General features: G+C 46.3%; 1 protein-coding gene across 1 annotated transcript; it reads left to right on the top strand.

Moving 5' to 3' along the window:
• Positions 1 to 5,987: 5,987 nt before the first annotated feature.
• CCK (cholecystokinin) lies at positions 5,988 to 9,382 on the top strand (the record flags this gene model as incomplete). The annotated part of the gene is made up of 2 exons (XM_082638562.1): positions 5,988 to 6,201; positions 9,249 to 9,382. 2 exons carry the CDS (start codon positions 5,988 to 5,990, stop codon positions 9,380 to 9,382), a joined length of 348 nt encoding a protein of 115 aa, XP_082494688.1.
• Positions 9,383 to 25,430: the final 16,048 nt, after the last annotated feature.

Here is a 25,430-nt window from a genome sequence, read left to right as displayed (position 1 = left end):
ATAATTGGAACATATTGGAAGCTATTTAAATTTTTATCAGTAGGGCACTGGCTAGATGAATTAAGGCACATCCATCCAGTGGAATGTTCTATAGAAACTGAGGTAGAATTATGCCAACAATACAAAGTGACCTCCAATATATATTTTAAGTGAAAAAAGTAAAGCAGAGAACATTACGTATTATGTGCTTCCAAGTATGAATTATTTGTGTGTGTGTGTCTGTGTGTGTGTGTTTGACACTTAATTGATTTGCTTGTATGTCCATGGACTCTCTGTGGAAGAATTCACTAGAAACTAGAAGCACTCCTTGCTTCTAGGGAAGGACAGGGGCGAGGGGGAGACTTAGTTTTAACTACATACCCTTTTCTACCTTTAAATTTTTGAATTATGTGCATTTAATACCTATTCAAACCACTTTAATTTGTAAAATTAAGAGCCTTTCCTGATAAGGCTGTCTAGGAACAGCTGTGTCCTCAAGCATTAATTTGGAGTAGGGGAAACAGCGGCCATTGACCAGCAGCCAGGGTGGTAGGTGGGACGTGTCTCTGCTGGAGGCTGGGACATTGCAGGGACACTTGCTTGTCCTCTGCTCTGAGGGGTCCGCTTCAGAGGGAATCTGGATCAGCAGGACCTCAAAGACTTCAGACTGTCCCTCAAAGAATTTAAGTCTCCCTGTTCATTAACTTTTCCCAATTATGGCCATAGAGGCTGCTCTTAAAACTTCTACAAAGGAAAGTGACCCAAAAGACAGGACTGGAGACACTGGTGGATGGTTTCCCCGGCAACTACAATTCCTGTTGGCTTTTCAGTATTAGTTTGAAAAGCAAAGGCTCATTCTGCATGTGTGGATCAATGGGCTGGGAGATGACCTCTCCTCTTTCCTGTCACCTATTCAGGAGGCAACCTCCCATTTCTGATGGCTCTTACATCCATGGCTAAAAGAAATGGTGTTACAAACAACTCCTGTGGCTATTTGGGAGTCCATGACACAGCCAAGGGCCAACGAATGGCTTTTCATTTACCGCTATATGTCTTGTAAATCCAGTCAACTGAACTAAGAGTTGTTTCCTCAGTGAACATGTATTGATTACTTAGCATGTGTCCGGGTTCATTCTTGCATTGGGAGAATAAATCATGGTTCCTGTCCCCTGGCGTACTGGCAGATAAGATGTTCGTATAGATGAAGAGTTCAGTTAAATATCTACTGAGCAACTGCTCTCCTCCCAGGCTCCGGGGTGCTGGTTATGATGTGTGTGCCTTGGGTTATCTCACAGAGACCTCAGCGGGATTGAGTCCACAGCAGTAACCCCCTCATTAACATGCACTTGATTTTCTTCTCTCTCCTCCCTGCTCCTTCACTCCTGCTTCCTTGAGATCACTCCCAAGTAATCTCCCTGCACCCAGGTGCTTGTCTCAGCCTTGCTTTTGTGAACATCTGAACTAAGACAAGAGATTCTGAGGGAACTCATCATTAGGAAAAGGAAACTGTTCACCATGACCACAGCTACTTCTTTCTTTTCTGTCAAATTGCTTCATGTAATGGCAGATAACATTGGCTATGTGGGCCTTTGGAAAATTCCAGGACAAATAATGGCATTTCTAATACAAGTTCAAGAGAAAAAAATTCAAGATCCCAAATAGAAGCCTTCAAACACATTTCTAATCACAGCAAACATTCTCCTGACCTCCTTTAAATGGGGATCACTGTAACAAGTTTAAATTCTATGAATAATAAAGTAGGAGTCTCTAGTAGGTCCCTGGAAATTCCACTAAGTTTTGTACAAAAGCAAAATGGACATATATCTTTGAGATACTTCCCATGTCTTTGAGATACTACATGGAAAAGATCACATTCCTCTTTCAGGGACTGCTTTTGGGGATGCCTCCCCAACTCTGAATGGGGCCTCACTAAAATTATTTTCACCACAATCAGATGGAAATTTCTAGATTCCAAACCAATAAACGGTCATAGGTTTTCTCTCACCTCTACTCTCTCTCCAATGACACATCTGGATATGGTTCCCACCCTTTCAGTTCCCTGCATGAAGCTAGGGACCTTCCACATCATGGGGCATCTGAATCCCAGCTGTGAGTCTCACTCAGTGATAAGAGGTTGGCTTGGGTGGGGTGGGGGGCAACAGAGAGGGCTCTTCCCTTTTCTATTCCTTTCCTGAGACAAGGGTAAAATTGGGGTAAAATTTAATTGCCATCTCACACTTGGTAAAATAGAAAAAGAACCTCCAAACAAGGTAAAATTCCATTACAACTTCCCTGGTCTTTATTCGTACTGAGAAGAAAAACCATTTCTCCTTCACATGAGCAGGGAGGTCTACATGTCAAAGACCCTCACAGAGGGACCTCAAGCAGGGGTTTGCACGTGTTCATGCAGATACCCTGCCCAACCCCCCTCATACCCTCTCCCGGCTCTACTTTTCTCCTAAGCATTTGTGACCATCCCTCACCTACTGCACCTGCTAATATTTTTCCTGTTTATTATCTGTCTCCCCAACTAGAATGGAAGCTCCATCAGTGCAGGGATTTTGCCTGTTTTTCTCTCTGTTGTAACCCAACAGTGCCTGATAGACAGTTGGTATCTTCAGTAGTATTATCCTGAAATTAGACAAAAGCTTGGGGGCAGGTGGTTTATTCGGGAGATGATCCCAGATACCAGAAGTGAGGAAGTGAGGAGACGACAGACAGGACACAAGGAAAATTGTTCAATAAATGTTAACTAAATGGATGGAGGGAAGGGAGTTCAGTAACTGGCTTACCCTAAGGAAATTCTACAGCAGTGGTCAGGGGAGCACCACCAGCAGCATTAAGGAACTTGTTAGAAATGCAGATTCCTGGGCTCCATCTCAGACCTACTTGCATCAGAAACTCTGGGAGGTGTTTGAACAAGCCCCTTAGGTCAGCGGTTCCCAACCTTTTTGGCACAAGGTACCGGTTTACTGGAAGACAGTTTTTCCACAGACGGGGGTAGGGGTGGGCGGATATTTCACGCGGTAATGCGAGTGACGGTTCAGGCGGTAATGCCAGCGATGGGGAGCGATGCGGAGCGGCAGATGAAGCTTCACCAGCTCGCCCGCCACCCGCCACTCACCTCCTGCTCTGCGGCGGGTCCCTAACAGGCCGCAGACCGTTAGTGGTCCACAGCCCGGGGGTTGGGGGCCCCTGCCTTAGGTGATTATGCTCTATAAGAACTTTTGTGTTCTCAGACACGTCTTGGCCACAGTCACAAATCAAACGAGTTTCCCCAACTGAACTACACAGCAGCCTTGTGGGAAAACCAGTGGAAAACATCTAATCTGTAGCTCTGTTTCTAAAATGTTGCCTTTAGATTGCAGAAATGCAGCAGCTTCTAGAGTTTAGAAAGGGGGACGGCAACCAGAGGCGGCTCCCCGCCAAGCTCTCCGCCCCCCGCCGGCTCCCCACCCACCTCGACCCCTACAGTCCCACCGTCCCGGGAGCTGAGTACAGATTCCCATTTTGAAAGAATCACTTGCAAATCTTTCTCGGGGAGGGAAAAAAGGGGGAGGAGTGGAGGACCCCAGGAAGGGACGAGGAATGGGTGGCGACCCCCAAGTCCCAGGCTGGAAGGCCTCGGTGCGCTAAGGCTCCAGGGGTCTGTGGAGGAGCCTCGGCCAGGCGCTGCTCCTGTTCGCGCCTGGGTGGCCGACGGTGAAATGGGGTTGTCAGTGACTTTTGCAGGACGCGGCGAACTGGAGCACCAACTAGCGGACTCTAACCCAAACGGCTTCAAGGCGGAGGTGGATGTAGACCCCTACGGCGCACTAGCTGGGGGTCGCCTAGCTACGGAGCCAAGGACGCGACCGCGCAGGGAAGGGCGCACAGCGGCCGCGGCGCCACCCGTGTCCCTACCAGGTGGTTGAGTGACGAGGGGCGAGGTCCTTATTTCAAAGCCGGCGGGGACCGGGCCCGGTGTGAGAGCTCGGGTACTCAGGGAAGGTGGGAGTGGCAGATGCCGATGCCAGAGGGGAATGGGGACTGGGAGGATTTGGGGGACACTTGCTGGCGCCACTTGGCCACAAGGAGCCGCGGCCACCGCGGGCAGGAGGTAGCTCCGCTCGGAAGAAAACACAGCCCTTTCCCAAACTCCGGGCAAAGCCCAGGGGTGTCATCCTCATTTTACAGCTATGTGAATCGGGGCCCAGGACGCCAACAGCCAGCCGTAGCCGAGCCCTTTCACTGACCCGGGAACCCTTGCCCTCGGAATCCTGGAGAACTTCGAGGGCTTTTCATGCGGCTGAGAACAAAGTGAAGACCCCTCTTCCCTCCCCCCGGAGGAAGCCCACTCTCGGGTCAAAAGACCAGAGCTGCTTGGGATGCTCCAAGAGGGGCCGACACTTCCTCCATCTCAGAATTACGCTTTGCTGACACCCAGCCTGGTCTAGCGTCCCCTCCACCCTACCCCCAGTTTCCCTTCTGGCCCCTCTGGTCCCCCGAGCAGACTAAAGGAGCGCGGGCAGCTTCTCCATCCCGGAGGAGGGTCCCCATTCCTAGGTCTGCCGCCCTGAGAGGGGGAGCTTCGAGCTGGAATGGGCAAGGGAGAGGGGGTGGGCCCGGCTTGGGGAGGAAGCTCTCCCGACAGAGACAGGGCTGACGCCGGACACCCCGCCTGGGACAGGTTCACCTGGCTCCGCTGGGCCATTGCTCCCTCTCTCCCCGCAGCCACCTCAATCTTTTGTCGCCCCGGTTGCCGCCCTCTGAGCACGTGTCGCTACCCGGCTGCGTCAGCGCTGGGTAAATAGATGACTGGCCAATGGCTCAGGCGGGGCTATTTAAGAGGCAGCCTCCTGCCCACCTACCGTGAACTTGGCTCGGCTCCCCCGCTGCTCTGGCAGGAACGCGAAGCCGGTCGCGTCCTATTCCGAAGGTAGGTTCCCCGCTTTGGGGGATCCAGGTACCAAGTGTCCTTCATCCAGGTGAAGAAGGGTGTCTTCACTTTTGTGCCCCTTCCGTTTCATTTTTCTGTTTTCTGTGTCTTCTTTCCGACAGCTCGAGAGACATTTCTTGAAGTCAGAAAGGACAGTGCGGGTGGGTAGAGCTGCTTTAGGGACTTCTACTCGCCGGCTTTGTTCTTCTCTCGCGCAGGCAACGCTGGGGTATCTATCTGTTTGCTCGGATTAGCATGTAAATTGCGATTTGCTAGATGTTACACATCGGGGCAGTCTACTTTGCAATCTTTTCAAATAAACTACCGAGAGGTTTTAAGATTTAAAGTCATTTTGAATACTGCAGGGAAATTCAAGTCTTTGGGGAATAGAAACGTGCGTGTTTTAACTGCCGGTGGATCTAAAATGCAGCGGTGCTTGGCTGAAGCCCGATGACTGAGCGCAGATTTCTGATTTTCTTAAAAAAAAAAAAAAAAACAAAAACCTGCCTGTGCTTTGCGTAGTGCTTTATTGCCAATTCCCATGTGCACCTTGAAGAAACTTGAAAGATGTGGCTTTTATTTATTGCTCCCACATTTTTAAACCGTGCTTCTTGGTTTTTCACCATTTATTTCCCTATTGGAAGCTTCTTAGCTCTCTGGAAATGTGCTACTATTCCTCAAGGGTCTCATTTCTCCCACAGAGTCTTCTCTTTAGGATAATTTTCACCTATCTTTAATCTCTTGCTTTTCCAGTTAGGAGAAGAGAGACTACACTCTGTAACATTTCCTCAAACTAAAGGAAAAGAGAAGACATTCCTTCTGCTAAACAGGGCAAAGGACAGGGTCTCTCTCCGTCCCCCGCACCATTGCCCGACCCCGGCTGTGGTTTCCCCAAAAAACGAGCGCGGTGAGCCCGGACGCGCGCGCTGGGGTTACAGCTCCCTCGTGCTTGCACCTGCCTGGCGGGTCCCGAGCCCCGCGCGTTTGGACTGAGCCCCCTTCTCCGTACCTCGGGAGCCCGACCCCCCGCGAGAGCCCGCGGAGGCCCCACCTTTTCGTTCACTTCCCCTTCCCTCTGCCCCCCGCAGCCATGAACGGTGCCTTGTGCCTGTGCGTGCTGATGGCTGTCCTGGTGGCGGGCGCCCTGGCGCAGTCCGTGCCTCCCGCGGACCCCGCGGGCCCCTGGGCGCAGCAGGAGGACGAGGCCCCGCGGAGACAGCTGAGGGCCGTGCGGAGAGTGGACGACGAGCCCCGAGCGCACCTGGGCGCGCTGCTGGCCAGGTACATCCAGCAGTCTCGGAAAGGTACGCAGGCCGCCTCCCTGTCTCTCCCTTCTGCCTCCAGCAGGAGCTAAACAAGCCACAGTTTTCTCAGCCTCAAAGTCTTTCTCCAGGAATAAGGTGATTCAGCAGCTCAGTAGCTGAGTATATGGACAGCATATATGGCATATGGACAGCCCTGTCCCTTTCCTGGGCCTGGCTATCTCATCTATAAAGAGGGCATGAGGGTGGGGTTCCCCTCGGCCCCTTCCAGGTCTTTTTGAGATTCAGAGGGAGGCTCATTCATCTCTAGAATTCCTGGAAATCATGGTTTGGACTGGCGCAGATTTTTTCCTACCAACTTTATCCACAGTGATACCGATGGTGAACACACTGACTGGGGAGCGGTATTTTAAACTGGACCAACACAGCTGGACAATAAACCACAGCTGCTGGGAGGGGTAGGGGTGGGCTCCATTCCCATGAGGCTCTCTTAACCTGCTGGTGTGCCACGGCCTGGATTTGAAATTTAACTCATGGCTTGACAAGATGGGGAGAAAATAAAGGGCTTGGCTCTCCAGAATCTCCTATAATTCCATATGAAGGTGAGAAGGGACCTTTTTACCAGGGGATTTCAGAAGGAAAGAATAGAAGATGATTTGTTATATTTCATCCTCTCATTGGGAAATTGTCCCAACTACCATCTTCTATTTTGCTTTCCTGCTAATTAAACTGAAAGATGTGGAAATACTAGTCAGATGACAGAGAACATCTGAAAATTTGGGGGGTGCCTGCTGATTGTCTGCCTGAAAATAGTTTAATATCTGTCCTTGGATATGGGTTGAATTTCAGCCAAACCAGTCTGAAATATCCTAGGCTTTTCATTGACCATAATCTGGAAGCCCCTTCATACCTTCAAGAAACATCCACCAGAAACAGTTGTGGGTAAAAAAGCCAATTACCAGATGATTTCCCTAGAACTGACACTGGACAGTGGCTTTAAACCACAAACTCATATAGGAATACCCGTCACTTGGAACTTTAGCTGCCAACACCCAGGATCAGCACTAACTAGAAAATAATCATGCTCTTCTATTTGACAAATATGAACTAGAAATAAGTATCTACATCTATAGAGTTTCTTTGACTGTTTTACACATTTTGAGATCACAGTGAATATTTACTCAACTCTAGTATATATTATGCTTAAAGATTCCAAACAAGATAATGCACCCTTTGGGGAGTGCTCAAGAGTTTATCATTAGAAACTGTCTGTAGAGCTTTCAATGATCTGAGGAGAAGCAATTCTGTTAGTGTACACCTGCCCCAAGTCCAGCAAAGCCCAATGCTACATCTGTATTGTCTCTCTTCATCCTCACAACAGCCCTGTGCAGTAAGGTCTATTATCCTCATTGTGTTACTGTGGAAGCTGGGATTCTGGAAGACTGAGTGACCTACGTGAGGTAGCACATCTAGGCAGCATCAGGGCTGAGAGTCTACTCAAGTCCTGCCCTCCCTGGATCATCTGGAAGCCATTCAGCTTCCCAGCTGTACTGCCCATTACAAGTTTTAAAATTTCAAGGAGCCCAGCCCTTCAATTGTGTAAGTCAGGTGTAAGTGCCTACTCTGTGTCCACTAAGTGAGTGAGGACTTTGGTAAATGCACAGAACCATGTGTACCTCAGCAGCAACAGGCAGGAGGATGGGGCATATTGCCGTGTGACTCTGCACAGATAACTGGGTCTGAGAGTTTTGCTGAATGCAAGGACTAATATTTCATCTGAAAGGTGTTGAACAATTAAACAGCAGGGGCTGTTTTTCCTCTGCATAGACTGGGGATACCTGCAAAAGGGTTGGAATGTGCTGGGGTGACACTTAGTTCCAAAGCTGGGAATTAATTGGCGGGGGTGGGGAGAGGGGAGAGAAAGAAAGGGTGGGGATGTAACCTGCTCTGTAGGGTTGTTTCTGGGTTTTAATTTAGCTAGCTTTATTTGATTATCCAACAAGACAGAATACCTGCTTCTGCATTGTCATCAATGAATAAGCCGTGGTCTGACTCGCTGCAGCCTGTGGGCAGGAGTTGGCAAGGGCAGCCTTGTACAGAAGAGCTCAATGCCAGCAGTGGGACCACGGTGGCTCCCAATACAATAGGAACCACCGAGTGATCCTCCACCCCTCTGCCCTTGAAGCCACCTGGGCTTTGCCTGTCGAGGCCCCTGAGGGACCTTTCTTGGCCCTTAGGTTGTATAAAAGAAGGTATGATACTGATTTTCTACCCAGGAGACCACTCTGTGTGATCTGTAGGCCAGGACTGTCACATGCCTCATCATGGCCCTATCCACTCAACGTGAATCATTCCTGGACTCATCCTGTTCCCAAGGACTTAACTCCCATCCCTAAGGGCCCATTTCAGGTTCAGTTATTGTATTTTGGTCAAAATGGCTGAATTAAATTAAATTACCTCTTTGTTCTGCCCACCCTTCTTTGAGTGTTACTGAGGTGCTGAGATTTTAATCTGATGGTGTGCCTTTTTCTCAATATCATTTTTTTAAAAAAGAAGGTAGCTTTCAAATTAATAATCTTAAAACAGTATTTATCTAGCAATGGGACTGGATTCCATTTTTAAAAAAACATCCTAACATCAAAATATCGTAATTGCATTACCTTAAAAAGAGTCAGGCAGGCTCAGGGATATTAAGGGGTAAACTTTAGAAGTGGGTAGTACTGGGGAAATCCTGGTTTAGCACCTGCTTAGAGCCAGCTATGAAAGGGAAAACACCTCTAGGAGTAGAAAAACCTAGGCAGGTCCCAGCTGTGAAAGGTGAGAGTGAATGAATTCACCTAAATTCATACAGATCGCAAACCACACCCACGACTAGAAAAGACTACCCTGTCTCCAGTTAAACAGACATGGGTCCTTCTCCTCGCTTAGATTTTGGCCCAGCAGTCCCACTATCTTGATACCTCTTTGATACCTTTCAGAAGATGCATGTTATGTATTGTCTGGCCTTTTCTATTGTTTTCCTTTACAAACTGAACATGAGATGCTCTTAGATATAATGGTCCCGCTTCCTTCCTCTCTGCCCCTTGTAGCTCCTTCTGGTCGAATGTCTGTAATCAAGAACCTGCAGAGCCTGGACCCCAGCCACAGGATAAGTGACCGGGACTACACTGGCTGGATGGATTTCGGCCGGCGCAGTGCCGAGGAGTATGAATACACCTCCTAGAAGACCCAGCCTTCGTCAGCACAACAGGAAGCAAACTCCTGACTCAGAGGAGGCAGAATAAGAAAACAATCACGCTCGTAACTCGTTGTCTCTGACGTCTGACATTTAAAGTATCTATTTATTAAGTGTTCAGTGTGAAAAATCTGTCTGTAACGTTGTCCAATGCAACCATGCACCTTAGCAGAAATGTACAAGTGGAAGACAAAATGTTTCCCTCATCTGTGACCCACACTCCCCGTTCCTAAAGTGTTGCTATGCTATTAAAGTGATTTCATTCTGCCCCTTATTCCCTGTTTCTACTGAGGGCAAAGGGTCCTTTAATCCTCAGAACATTCAAGCAGGGATTCCTGATGTATGGGGCCCAAGGAAGAATCCCTGTGGTAGATGGTCCCAGAAAGGGCTTGAGAAATGAGGGTCAGGCATAGAGCTGGCTTCTCTACTTCAGGCCAGGTAGCCAGTGAAAGGCCCTTCTGTGTCAGCTCCACGGCCCAGCCCTGGCCGCCCTGGACCCTGGGCCCCTGTGGGGCACCACTGCAATAAAACCTGCCCAGCTTATAGTGCTACTCGTTTGTCTAGGTGAATCCCAGAGAGGCAGCTGGAGATGGAGGTTTCCATCAGCCCATCCCCACAGGGTGTTCTCATCTGCCAGCTGCATCCCACACCAGGGTTTCTCTGGGGGTGCTCTTGGCCTTTAAATAAATAATGGGGCAGCACTGGTCAGCACTTTTATATGTATTGGACCTCTTCCGTGGCCCTGTGGCACAGAGGTTATTGTCCTTTTACAAATGAGGAAACAGACTCTGAGAGATGAAAGTGACTAGCCCGTGGTTCCCCAGCTAAAGAAATTGACAGACCTGTGGGCATATGGCTCCTAGGTTAGCATGACCTCCATCGCTCTAGCACTTCTCAGACTCTGGAGTGGGTATGAATCACCTGGAAATCTTGATGAACTGCACATTCTGACTAAGCAGTTCTGGGCTGTGGTCTAAGCAAACCCCCAGGTAATATCTGGTCCTGGACCACACTTGGAGTCACGACAGTATAGAAAAGAGTCTGTGATTACAACCCCTTGGGTCTCACCACATTCCAGAGATGTACTGCCGGGCATGTTCTGGGGGATCTGGTAGTTACCCAGAGCAGAAGCTCTCTTTTCGTGGGCCACTCCCTCTATTGGGTCTCTGCCGGGATCAGCAGAGAGAACTAGTCCAAAGGGATGTCCAGGGATCATCTAACACCAGCCATCACACAGCAGCCTTTCTGTACCTCCTGGCTGAGGCCCCCAGGAACCCAGGGTTTTATCCAGCAAAGGCCGCAGGTGGCCCAATGCAACAGGACATGCAGCCCCAAAGGGGACAGACATTGGAAAGAATGGTGGTCAGTTCAGTTTTCAAGGAAGGCATACTGCTGTTTGGTTCCATATCAGTTGGGCACCACCCAGTGACCAGTCTGGGAAGTAGATGGTGGTCTATGTGTTACTTTAGTTCTCAAAGTCTTTGATATGCTAATTAGGACCAGATTCAAGCATGCATGGCCTCGGGTGGGCCCTGGAGTTCATGAAGGACTATATGGGGTTGCTTTCCTGAGCTACTCCCTTTCTACGATCTCCCCAGTACTTTCCAGTTCCCTGGGCCTCCCCTTTTTGGTTCTCCACCCAAAAACTTGGGGCTCTGGTTACCCTATTCTGCCACACACTGCCACGTTTGGGCCCACATTCAGGTCCAAGTAGCAGAAGAATAGAGAGAGAAAAAAAGCAATGGGGATTGACTCCACCCTCTTGGGATCACAGCTCCTCTGATCCAAGAGCAAGTTTCCCCTTCCTTAGAGTTTTGGCCCTGGCCAGGCTCATGACTGACTGCTACCACAGCAGCTGTGTGTTTGCCTGGGGGCTGTGGCATGAAAGAAAGAGAAGAAAGAAAAAAACAGGGAATGTTCATGCTCTCTGGCCATTAGGAATTCCCTTTTTCACTCCTCGAGCCACAACTAAGAGGCATCTCCTGGAGATGTCTGTGGCCCAGACCCCACTTCTGGTCCTCAGTTGTGTTAGGCTCAAGAAAGGCCCCACCCATAGCCTTCAGGGACTGTCCCTGCCTCCTCTCTACCCACCAGGGCCTGGTAGTTTCTGCTGAAATTCTAGGATCTTGATGAAATATTATCTCAAGATGTGCTGAAATTTAAAAACCCAGTCATTCACAGCATCAGGCTATTCTCTAAGATTGGTGGCTTATTTTATTATCTTAATTTTGAATCCTTTACTATGACTCCCAAGAGGCTTCTGGTTTGGGAAATCTCAAGACAGCACAAATGGGATTAATGACAAGTGGGATGTTACATCTAATCAAGCTCCAAGACTAACAACTTTTCTACCTTTCCTTTCCATGGCTTCCATGCTGGTCTGGGCACATGGAAGCAGGCAGAATTGGCAAGGGTTCAAGCCTTAGCTGCCCTAACACCTCTGGACTTCAGCCAGAGTGACTCGAAGTGTTTGATCTTCTTCCAAGTTCCATTCTGGAAAGGATTCAACTGCTCTCTGGTATCACCTCGTGTGGACTGTTACAAGCTCTTCACTAGCCCGACAACACGCATGGAAGTGCACCTGTGTGTCAGGCACTACGCTGATGTGGCAGGTACAGCAACCAAGAACTCCAGTGGGAGATTCACAAAAGCACAGTATAATGTTCCAAGAATGATGACAGGTAATATTCAGAGGCTGGGAGAGAGCAGCAGAGCTGGCTGAATTAAGGGGCAAGACAGCTGGGCAGCTGCCCCAGGAGCCAGTCTCAGAGAGACATCTAATCATCATTGCAGCATTGGAATCTGGGTATCAGTGAAATTCTTCATACTTAGTAATTTAGCTAACTGAAGAAATGGGCATCGATTCCTCCTCTACAGAAGATGGCAATGCTCTCAAGTGGACAGTTTTTTAAAAAACCACTCCTGTGGGTGCCAGCTTCTCTCCATAGAGAAACACGTTAAAATCTGCAGGATTCAGGCCTGCTTCTCTTTGCCAAGCTGCTGGTTAACCCACCTAGTCAGCTGAAATTTTAAAACCAGATAATTCAGGCCCTCAGACTGTTTATTCTAAGAATGGGTGATTTATTTTATCTTAATGTTGGAACTTGAATATGACTGCCAAAAGGCTCCAGAGCTTGGAAAATCACTCAATGAAACTGAAAAGAGAACAAGAACCACCGACAAATGAAATGCTTTTTGTAGAATTAAAACCAAGAAAAAAAAAAAAGAGGAGCTCTTAGATGTATTTTGAAGATAACTTGGTAACTATGGTTACCTCTAATTAGTGAGTGCCTCATGCTTTCCAGATTTGAGTGGAGGAAAACTGAAGTGAAAAACAATTCCAAATTATTAAAAATGTTAAGTTCCATTGAGAGCATGTAATGTACTTTTGAAATGTAATTTAATGTCTGTTGAATCCAGTTATTAAAAAGTTGGTATTGCATTTTGGATTTTTATTTTTTTATTTTTTTCTGTAACTTATCATTATTACATGTTACAAAAAATATTGGGATAGATCAATTTAAAAAACAAAACCAGGGGGGACCTTCAAGATAGCAGAGGAGTAAGCCGTGAAGATCACTTTCCTCCTCACAAATACATCAAAAATACATCTACATGTGGAACAACACCTACTGAACGCTGGCAGAAGACCTCAGATTTCCGAAAAGGCAAGAAAATCCACACGTACCTGGGTAGGGCAAAAGAAAAAACAGAGACAAAAGGATAGGGACAGGACCTGCACCAGTGGGAGGGAGCTGTGAAGGAGGAAAGGTTTCCACACACTAGGAAGCCCCTTTGCGGGCGGAGACTGCCGGTGGCGTAGGGGGGAAGCTTCGGAGCCGCGGAGGAGAGCGCAGCCACAGGGGTGCGGAGGGCAAAGCGGAGAGATTCCCGCATGGAGGATCGGTGCCGACCAGCACTCACCAGCCCGAGAGGCTTGTCTGCTCACCCGCCGGGGCGGGTGGGGCTGGGATCTGAGGCTTCCGGCTTCGGAGGTCAGATCCCAGGGAGAGGACTGGGGTTGGCTGCGTGAACACAGCCTGAAGGGGGCTAGTGCGCCCCAGCTAGCCGGGAGGGAGTCGGGGAAAAAGTCTGGAGCTGCCTAAGAGTCAAGAGACCATTGTTCCAGGGTGCGCGAGGAGAGGGGATTCCTTCCCTGTCTGCCCACAGAAGGCAGAGCACAGCCTAAACGAGCTCCAGAGATGGGCGCGAGCCGCAGCTATCAGCTCGGACACCAGAGATGGGCATGAAACGCTAAGGAGCATTTCACCTCCTGCAGCCACCAAGAAGCCTGTGTGCAAGCACAGGTCACTATCCACACACCCCCGGGAGCCTGTGTAGCATGCCACTGCCAGGGTCCTGTGATCCAGGGACAAGTTCCCTGGGAGAATACATGGTGCACCTCAGGCTGTTGCAATGTCACTTTGGCCTCTGCCGACGCAGGCTCGCCCCGCATTCCAGTTATAACTACCGTACCCCACACGCCCCAGCATGAGTGAGCAAGAGAGCCCTAATCAGCCGCTGCTTTAACCCCGTTCTGTCTTGGAATAGACCTTGGGGCCAAAGCCAAAGCTGAACCCCAGGAGCTGTGCGAACAAAAAAGAGAAAGTGTAATTTCTCTGTGCAGCCTCAGGAGCAGCAGATTAAATCCCCACAATCAACTTGATGTACCCTGCATCTGTGGAATAGACAACTAATCATCCCAAAATTGAGGCGGTGGACTTTGGGAGCAACAGTAGGCTTGGGGTCTGCTGTCCATGACTGATTTGTTTGTGATTTTTATGTTTATCTTAGTATAGTTTTTAGCACTTGTTATCATTGGTGGATTTGTTTATTGGTTTGGTTGCTCTCTTCTTTTTTAAAAATTATTATTATTTTTTTATTTTAATAATTTTTTTCTTTTTTTCTCCCTTTCCTTCTGAGCCATGTGGCTGACAGGGTCTTGGTGCTCCGGCCTGATGTCAGGCCTGAGCTTCTGAAGTGGGAGAGCCAAGTTCAGGACATTGGTCCACCAGAGACCTCCTGGCCCCACATCATATCAGTCGGTGAGAACTCTCCCAGAGACTCCGTCTCAATGCTAAGATCCAGCTCCAACCAACGGCCAGCAAGCTCTAGTGCTGGATGCCCCATGTCAATCAACTAGCAAGACAGGAACACAAACACACCCATTATCAGAGAGCCTGCCTAAAATCATACTAAGTTCACAGACACCCCAAAACACACCACCAAACGTGGACCTGCCCACCAGAAAGACAAGATCCAGTCCCACTCACCAAAACACAGGCATCAGTCCACTCCACCAGGAAGCCTACACAAGCCACTGAACCAACCTCACCCAATGGGGGCAGACACCACAAACGAAAGGAACTACGAACCTGCAGCCTGCGAAAAAGAGACCCCAAACATGGTAAGTTAAACAAAATGAGAAGACAGAGAAATATGCAGCAGAGGAAGGAGAAAGGTGAAAACCCACCAGAACAAACAAATGAAGAGGAAGTAGGCAGCCTACCTGAAAAACAATTCAGAGTAATGATAGCAAACATGATTCAAAATCTTGGAAATAGAATGCAGAAAATACAAGAAATGTTTAACAAGGACATAGAAGAACTAAAGAGCACACAAACAATGATAAACAATACCATAAATGAAATTAAAACTTCTCTAGAAGGAATAAATAGTAGAATAACTGAGGCAGAAGAATGGATAAGTGACCTGGAAGATAAAATAGTGGAAAAAACTACAACAGAGCAGAATAAAGAAAAAAGAATGAAAAGAATTGAGGACAGTCTCAGAGACCTCTGGGACAACATTAAACACACCAACATTCGAATTATAGGGGTCCCAGAAGAAGAAGAAAAAAAGAAAGGATCTGAGAAAATATTTGAAGAGATTATAGTTGAAAACTTCCCTAACAAGGGAAAGGAAACTGTCAATCAAGTCCAGGAAGTGCAGAGAGTCCCATACAGGATAAATTCAAGAATAAACATGCCAAGACATGTATTAATCAAAGTATCAAAAATTAAATTCAGGGGCTTCCCTAGTGGCTCAGTGGTCAAGGATCTGCTTGCCAATGCAAAGGACACAGGTTTGAGCCCTGGCCCAGGAAGATTCCACATGCCACAGAGCAACTAAGCCCATGTGCTGCAACTACAGAGCCTGCGCTCAAGAGCCCGCAAGCCACAACTACTGAGCTCACATGCCACAACTACTGAAGCCTGTGCACCTAGAGCCCATGCTATGCAACAAGAGAAGCCACGACAAAGAGAAGCCCACGCACCGCAACGAAGAGTAGCCCCCCATTCACTGCAACTACAGAAAGCCCGCGCACAGCAACGATGACCCAACACAGCCAAAAGTAAAAACAAACAAATAAATAAATTTATTAAACAAAATTAAATTCAAAGAAAAAATATTAAAAGCTGCAAGGGAAAAACAACAAATAACACACAAGGGAATCCCCATAAGGTTAACAGCTGATCTTTCAGCAGAAACTCTGCAAGCCAGAAGGGAGTGGCAGGACATATTTACAGTGATGAAAGGGAAAAACCTACAACCAAAATTACTCTACCCAGCAAGGATCTCGTTCAGATTCGACTGAGAAATTAAAACCTTTACAGACAAGCAAAAGTTAAGAGAATTCAGCATCACCAAACCAGCTTTACAACAAATAGTAAAGGAACTTCTCTAGGCAGGAAACACAAGAAAAGGAAAACACCTACAAAAACAAACCCAAAACAATTAAGAAAATGGTAATAAGAACATACATATCAATAACTACCTTAAATGTAAATGGATTAACTGCTCCAACCAAAAGACATAGACTGGCTGAATGGATACAAAAACAAGACCCGTATATATGCTGTCTACAAGAGACCCACTTCAGACCTAAGGACACATACAGACTGAAAGTGAGGGGATGGAAAAAGATATTCCATGCAAATGGAAATCAAAAGAAAGCTGGAGTAGCAATACTCATATCAGACAAAGTAGACTTTAAAATAAAGACTATTACAAGAGACAGAGAAGGACACTACATAATGATCAAGGGATCAATCCAAGAAGACATAATAATTGTAAATATTTATGCACCCAACATAGAAGCACCTCAGTACATAAGGTAATTGCTAACAGCCATAAAAGGGGAAATCCACAGTAACACAATAATAGTAGGGGATTTTAACTCCCCACTTTCACCAATGGACAGATCATCCAAAATGAAAATAAATAAGGAAACACAAGCTTTAAATGATACATTAAACAAGATGGACTTAATTGATATTTATAGGACATTCCACCCGAAAACAACAGAATACACTTTCTTCTCAAGTGCTCATGGAACATTCTCCAGGATAGATCATATCTTGGGTCACAAATCAAGCCTTGGTAAATTTAAGAAAATTGAAATCATATCAAGTATCCTTTCCGACCACAGCGCTATGAGACTGGATATGTTACAGGAGAAAAACTGTAAAAAATACAAACACGTGGAGGCTGAACAATACGCTACTAAATAACCAAGAGATCACTGAAGAAATCAAAGAGGAAATCAAAAAATACCTAGAAACAAATGACAATGAAAACACGACAACCCAAAACCTATGGGATGCAGCAAAAGCAGTTCTAAAAGGGAAGTTTATAGCAATAAAATCCTACCTCAAGAAACAAGAAAAATCTGAAATAAACAACCTAATCTTACACCTAAAGGAATTAGAGAAAGAATTTTAAAAAACCCAAAGTTAGCAGAAGGAAAGAAATCATAAAGATCAGATCAGAAATAAATGAAAAAGAAATGAAGGAAACAATAGCAAAGATCCAGAAACCAAAAGCTGGTTCTTTGAGAAGGTAAACAAAATTGATAAGCCATTAGCTAGACTCATCAAGAAAAAAGGGAGAAGTCTCAAATCAACAGAATTAGAAATGAAAAAGGAGAAGTAACAACTGACACTGCAGAAATACCAAGGATCATGAGAGATCACTACAAACAACAATATGCCAATAAAATGGACAAATTCTTAGAAAAGCACAACATTCCGAGACTGGACCCGGAAGAAATAGAAAATATAAACAGACTTATCACAAGCACTGAAATTGAAACTGTGATTAAAAATCTTCCAACAAACAAAAGCCCAGGACCACATGACTTCACAGGCGAATTCTATCAAACATTTAGAGAAGAGCTAACACCTATCCTTCTCAAACTCTTCCAAATTATAGCAGAGGGAGGAACACTCCCAAACTCATTCTACGAGGCCACCATCACCCTGATACCAAAACCAGACAAAAATGTCACAAAGAAAGAAAACTACAGGCCAATATTACTGATGAAAATAGGTGCAAAAATCCTCAGCAAAATACTAGCAAACAAAATCCAACAGCACATGAAAAGGATCATACACCATGATCAAGTGGGGTTTATCCCAGGAATGCAAGGATTCTTCAATACATGCAAATCAATCAATGTGATACACCATATTAACAAACTGAAGGATAAAAATGATATGATCATCTCAATAGATGTAGAAAAAGCTTTCAACAGAATTCAACACCCATTTATGATTAAAAACTCTCCAGAAAATAGGCATAGAGGGAACTTACCTCAACTTAATAAAGGCCATATATGACAAACCCACAGTGAATATCGTTCTCAATGGTGAAAAACTGAAACCATTTCCTCTAACATCAGGAACAAGACAAGGTTGCCCACTCTCACCACTTTTTTTCAACATAGTTTTGGAAGTTTTAGCCACAGCAATCAGAGAAGAAAAAGAAATAAAAGGAATCCAAATCTGAAAAGAAGGAATAAAACTATCACTGTTTGCAGATGACATGATACTATACATAAAGAATCCTAAAGACGCTACTAGAAAACTACTAGAGCTAATCAATGAATTTGGTAAAGTAGCAGGATACAAAATGAATGCACAGAAATCTCTTGCATTCCTATACACTAATGATGAAAAATCTGAAAGTGAAATCAAGAAAACACTCCCATTTACCACTGCAACAAAAAGAATAAAATACCTAGGAATAAGTTTACCTAAGGAGACAAAAGACCTGTATGCAGAAAAATATAAGACACTAATGAAAGAAATTAAAGATGATACAAATAGATGGAGAGATATACCAAATTCTTGGATTGGAAGAATCAACATTGTGAAAATGACTATACTACCCAAAGCAACCTACAGATTCAATGCAATCCCTATCAAATTACCAGTGACATTTTTCACAGAACTAGAAAAAAAATTTCACAATTTGTATGGAAACACAAAAGACCCCAAATAGCCAAAGCAATCTTGAGAAAGAAAAACGGAGCTGTAGGAATCAGGCTCCCAGACTTCAGACTGTACTACAAAGCTACAGTAATCTAGACAGTATGGTACTGGCACAAAAATAGAAATATAGATCAATGGAACAGGATAGAAAGCCCAGAGATAAACCCATGCACATATGGTCACCTTATCTTTGATAAAAGAGACAAGAATATACAATGGAGGAAAGACAGCCTCTTCAATAAGTGGTGCTGGGAAAACTGGACAGCTACATGTAAAAGAATGAAATTAGAACACTTCCTAACACCACACACAAAAAATAAACTCAAAATGGATTAAAGACCTAAATATAAGCCCAGACACTATAAAACTCTTAGAGGAAAACATAGGCAGAACACTCTATGACATAAACCACAGCAAGATCCTTTTTGACCCACTTCCTAGAGAAATGGAAATAAAAACAAAAAAATACAAATGGGACCTAATGAAACTTAAAAGCTTTTGCATAGCAAAGGAAACCATAAACAAGACCAAAAGACAATGCTCAGAATGGGAGAAAATATTTGCAAATGAAGCAACTGACAAAGGATTAATCTCCAAAATATACAAGCAGCGCATGCAGCTCAATATCAAAAAAACAAACAACCCAATACAAAATGAGCAGAAGACATAAATGGACATTTCTCCAAAGAAGATAAACAGGTTGCCAACAAACACATGAAAGGTTGTTCAACATCACTAATCATTAGAGAAACGCAAATCAAAACTACAATGAGGTATCACCTCACACTGGTCAGAATGGCCATCATGCTAGAGAGGGTATAGAGAAAAGGGAACCCTCTTGCACTGTTGGTGGGAATGTAAATTGATACAGCCACTCTGGAGAACTGTATGGAGGTTCCTTAAAAAACTAAAAATAGAACTACCATACGACCCAGCAATCCCACTACTGGGCATGTACCCTGAGAAAACCATAATTCAAAAAGAATCATGTACCACAACGTTCACTGCAGCACTATTTACAATAGTCAGGACATGGAAGCAACCTGAGTGCCCAATGACAGATGAATGGATAAAGAAGATGTGGTACATATATATAATGGAATATTACTCCGTCATAAAAAGAAATGAAATTGAGTTATTTGTAGTGAGGTGGATGGACATAGAGTCTGTCATACAGAGTGAAGTAAGTCAGAAAGAGAAAAACAAATACCGTATGCTAACACATATATATGGAATCTAAAAAAAAAAAAAAGAGGGTTCTGAAGAACCTAGAGCCAGGACAGGAATAAAGATGCAGACGTAGAGACTGGACTTGAGGACACGGGGAGGGGGAGGGGTAAGCTGGGACGAAGTGAGAGAGTGGCACGGACTTATATATACTACCAAATGTAAAATAGATAGCTAGTGGGAAGGAGCCACATAGCACAGGGAGATCAGCTCGGTGCTGTTTGACCACCTAGAGGGGTGGGATAGGGAGGGTGGGAGGGAGACTCAAGAGGGAGGAGATATGGGGATATATGTATATGTATAGCTGATTCACTTTGTTATAAAGCAGAAACTAACACACCATTGTAAAGCAATTATACTCCAATAAAGATGTTTAAAAAAAAAAAAAGGTGGTTGGTTAGAAGCAAATCAGAAAAACCAAAAAACAAAACCAACCAACCAATCCTTCACCACTGAGGGTAGAGAAGTAGCACACTACATGTTCTTAAAGTCCCAGGGGCTTGGCTGGCTGTTGACACCTGGCTAAGGCCCTTGTATTCATCCCTGTGTAATCTGCTGGTCAGAACACTGGCCTTGAGAGGGCAGCCTCAGTGGGGCCCAGAGACTGGATATGAGCTGACAGGAGTGGAGGTACCTTCCTACCCAGTTCCTGAGCCAAGCAACCGTTTCTGTGGTGGGTCAGCCACTCATACAGCCGAGCATGCAATGCAGTTTCTTCTCCAGTCACAGACTAGTAGCCCAAGGGTGATGAAGGCCACCGGTGGCTGGAAGTCAGGTAACCAGGAGAGTCACGGGTCACATGCTGTCACTGCTACTCTGGGCCTTAGTGTCACAGGTGACAAATAGAAGCCCCTGGGGGGACCAAGGGTTTATATACTGGGGGGCTTGGGAGAATGACACATCTGTGGCTTTTCTCTTCTGAATAATGTCCGTAAACTTTAGCCTGCAGCTGTGAGTCTCTGCTACCGATGGCCCCCCAGTACTGCAGCTGCCTGGCCCTAGAAAACCCTGCCGAGTTCTGCCCTGCCCTCTGTCTTCCCTCAGACTGGGGCTCTTCCAGAGCAGGCCTGTCTTTCCTCATAGTCAGGCACCCCGAGGCAGGGCTGTGTCTTCCCTCAGAATGTGGCCCCTCAGTAGCAGTGCTGTGTTTTCTGAGAGTGGTTACCTGACGCAGGGCTGTGTCTGTCATCAGACTAGGGCTCGCTGAAGTCATGGCTGTGTTTCCCCTCAGAGTATGGCCCCCTGAGGCAGGGCTAGAGCTCCCCTTTTTTCTTTCTGGCCCCTCATGACTTGAGGGATCTTAGTTCCCTGACTAGGGATTGACCCCGGCCAGGGCCAGTGAAACAATGAAAGCAACGTACCTCCTCCTCACTGTGTCTCCTCAAGGGCGGAGCTGTGTTTCCTCAGACTGGGGCTTCCTGAGAAAGAGCTGTGTCTCCCCTCAGACTCAGGGTTTCTGAAGCAGGGATCTCTCTCTCCCTCTTTCAGAGCAGGACTGTGTTTCCTCAGATTGGGACTCCCTGAGGGTAGGGCGGTGTTTCTTTCAATTTCTGGCTCTCTGAGGAAGGGCTGTATTTCCCCTCAGAATGGGGCTCCCTGAAGGCAAGGCTGGGTTTTGTTTGTATTTTTGGTTTTTTTTTCGGTACACGGGCCTCTCACTGTTGCCGCCTCTCTCGTTGCGGAGCACAGGCTCTGGACGCGCAGGCTCAGCGGCCATGGCTCACGGGCCCAGCCGCTCCGCGGCACGTGGGATCCTCCCGGACCAGGGCACGAACCCGTGTCCCCCGCATCGGCAGGCAGACTCTCAACCACTGCGACAGCAGGGAAGCCCTGTAAACTATTTTAAAAAGGTGCTTTCCTCTGTCTCCTGGGTGTGGCAAGAGGATATTCGTGGTGCTTTCCTCCCCATTCTATGCTCAGTTTTTTCACTAATGCCCCAAACCTGTGTGTATGCCATGCCCTTCTCTATGAATTGCCTGCCTTGGATTCACCTGGTGAACTTAGACCAGGCCTCATGACTTTCCTCAGTGTCTCTACTAGGACAGCTGCCTGCCTTGAATTACTTTCCAGGGAAAAACACACCCACCTGATTTTAGGATTGGATCATCAGGGCAGGTTCCTTCAGGTCTTCTGCTGTCTCCAAGTGCCCTCTACAGGCCAAAGAAAATAAATCCTCCCAGGATATGGTGTTTTCCAGCCAGGAGCCCAAATGTGCAAAAAATTGATTTTTTTCTAAATTTGACTTAATCCGTATTATGATCTCCCAATCAATTCAGGTAATTCAGAATAACTTTCTATCTGCACCAACTTCTCCCCAGGAAACATCTAAGTTCTGTGCACCGGCTCTCATTCGAGCTTGCGGTAGGCACATGTCCACTTTCTTTATCCTGTTGGAAAGCCCCCAGGCCATACCTGCCTCTGCTCCCAGGCAATGTTTGGAGGTGAGTCCCACATATGCCTGGTGCTAGACACTTCGGGACCTCCTGCGGATCTTTCCATTGAGACCCACTTGCTGCCACTTCTACTCTCCCTGTGGTCACTGCCCTGTGATGGGGGTGAAGAGCTAGGCAGGGGTTCTGGAACATCTCCACTTTCTCAATCCCCCCAGGAAATGAGCTTGCCTGTCCTTGGATCCCCACACTCATCTGGGGCTTCCCCCAGACCTTGGACTTGGTTCAGGGACAGGGAAGGCGAAGGCTGCCACAGCAGCTCCCTCCTTCCTGCACCAGCTTGGTGAACCTATTTGGGCCCTGGGAGGCATGGAGTGGGGCATGGGGGAGGGTCAGTAAGCAGTAGAAAGAAAAACTGGCTAGGTTTTCAATCCAGATCTTTTTGTCCTATACCAAAACAGATGCTCAGCCTTTTCTTTCTTCATAACTAAAATCCAGGACTTTGACATCTTTGTTTCCTGGTCCCATCAGCTGCCTCTTTGACAACTTCCCTTTGGGCATGGTGCCCTCTGGTCAAGCTCCCTGGGCAGGAGGCAGGGCTCAGATATACAGAAGGAAATTCATCATAGAACAGGGAGGGGAAAACCAAACCACCTCAAGCAACCCTCTGCCACAGTCACAAGACAGAAGAATGCATTCATTTCTATATTTACAAAACATATAGTACGAGGGGGCTTCCTACCTTTTGAGGGTTCCTTTTCTTGCACCTTCCTTTAAAAAAAATTCTTATTTGCTTTTTCAAGAAATATCTGAAGGTGACTTGCAGAGAGGCAGCAAGCCCCTTTATCTTAATCCTTTGGCTAGTCTCTCCTGGGAAACAGGACATGCTTTCACATAGCAGAGTACAATTCTGCTATGTACAGAATTGTACATATTCTGTGTATGTGACATGTGACATGCTTTCACATAGCAGAGTACAATTCAGGAAATTTAATATTAATACAATATTTTAAAATATACTCCCAATATTCAAATTTCTCCGATCATCCCAATCTTTTCTTTTATAGCATCTTTTCTAATTTGGGATAATGAATTGCATTCGTTGTCCCTTTATTCTGGAACAATTCCTCTTTCTTTCATGGCATTGATTATTTTAAAGGGAACAGGTACATAGATTTATAAAATGTCCCTCAATTTGGGTTCGTCAGTTTGTCAACTTCATGATTCAGGTTTTGCATTTTTGGAACAACAGCATAGAAGTGCTGTGTCCTTCCCAGGACACCACACATGAGTGGTACCTGATACCAGTTTGTCCCATTTGGGTAATGTTCAGTTTGATAACTTGTTTAAAGTGGTGCCCGACAGGTTTCCCCACTGCAAAGGTACCTCCCCAGCACTTTGAAAATTAATAAACATTCTTTGGGAAGGTACCATGTATGTAAATATCCTGCTACCTAACAAATTCTTACCCAATAGTTCTAGCATCCACTGTTGTCTAAATGAGTTAGTTTTGCAAAATTGTGGTTTTTCTAACTCTATTGTCCCTTCTACTCAGCATTCTACTTAGAAGCATGCATTCCAGGCTCCTTTTCCCATCCCTCCTCCCCTTGGAATGCCCTCTCCACTTGGCAAATCCTGCCCATCCTGGAAACCCAGATCCAGGGTCACCTTGTCTCAAAGCCTTCCCCGCCCCAGCCGGTAGATTAACCCACCCACGCTCTCTCTCCACTTCAACCGAGGTGGCTACAGCTACAGCTGTCTGGTCTCCCTGAGCCCGAGACAGGGAGACACTGGGGAGGGGAGCCCACTCCTCCCATGGCAGGACTCCCACCCGAACTCCGCCTGATCTAGCACAGTGCTTCTCAGAGCCTAGTGAGCCCCAGGACCCCTTGCTGGGCTTGGTGAAACACATACCTGGACCCTACCCCCTGGGATTCTGATGCACCACCCCAAAACCTCACTGGCTTAACAGCAAAAGTTGGTTTCTCCTTCAGAGCATATGTCAAATGCTAGACGGCAGGGAGTCTGGTCCACACGGAGACCCAGGATAATGGTGGCTCCACCAACTTGTGACGCCATCATTTCAACATGTGGCTTCAGAGCAAGAGAGGAGCATAGAAAATCATGCATGGACTTTTCTCTGCTCACAGCTCACTGGCCAGAACTAGTCCTGTGCCCTGCCCACTGTAAAGTGACTGGGGAACATGGGGATCCGATGGGCCATTTGGTGACACTGGTTTCTCTGCCGTAACCATGCTCCCTTTCTCTACTGGCACACAGCCATGCAGGCCTTCTCTCTGTTCCTCAAACACACCACATGCTTTCCTACCTTTGGGCCTTTGCACCAGCTGCTCTCTCTGCCCAGATGCCCGTGTGCCAGATCTCACATGGTTGGCTCAAATGCCACTTCCTTGGAGAGGCCTTTCTTGACTGCCCAAAGTAGCCACCCCATCTCTCACACCAGCCTATTTCAATTCTCTGTTGAAATAGGCCTTATTATGCCATGTTTGGGGTCATCTCTCTCCTATTAACAGACGGTACACACACTCCATGAGAGAAACTGATCACTTATCACCATGTCCCATAGATGTTCAAAATATATCTCCCTCAGCTCATCAACCCTAAGGTGTATTACTATTCCCATTTTACAGGTTAAAAAAATGGAGGACCCAAACAGAAGTGGCTTGCCCAAGGTCACACCACTACCAAATGGTAGCACCTGATTGAAATCCATGCTGCCACCACCCACTACGGTTTGCTTGCGTGATTTCACTGCTCCCAAATATTACGGTGGCAGAAAAGTTTATTTTATCCTTTTGGTCTCCATATGGTGATCCTCCACTGTGCTTGGTTTTTAAGTCTCAACAAGTTCTATGGAGGGCAATTTGGCAACATCTATCTGGGAATTTATCCTACAGATATGCTCATGTATGTGGAAAATTACATATACGCAAGGTTTTTTCATTACAATGCTGTGATAGCAAAAGTTTGGAATTAACTTAAAGGTCCATGGGGGTGTGTATATATTCACAGGGGGCATGTGCACGTGGTGGAGTAGTATGCAGCCCTGAAAAGTGAGAAAGAGCTTCAGGTTCTGCTTGAAAGGTTATCTAAGGGAATGTATTACATTAAAAGAAAGGTGGG

The sequence above is a fragment of the Mesoplodon mirus genome (assembly GCF_964341445.2).
Source record: "Mesoplodon mirus genome assembly, chromosome: 12".
Classification (NCBI taxonomy): Eukaryota; Metazoa; Chordata; class Mammalia; order Artiodactyla; family Ziphiidae; genus Mesoplodon; species Mesoplodon mirus.
The sequence above is the reverse complement of the archived record's forward strand: the minus strand, read 5'-3'. Positions and strand labels throughout refer to the sequence as shown.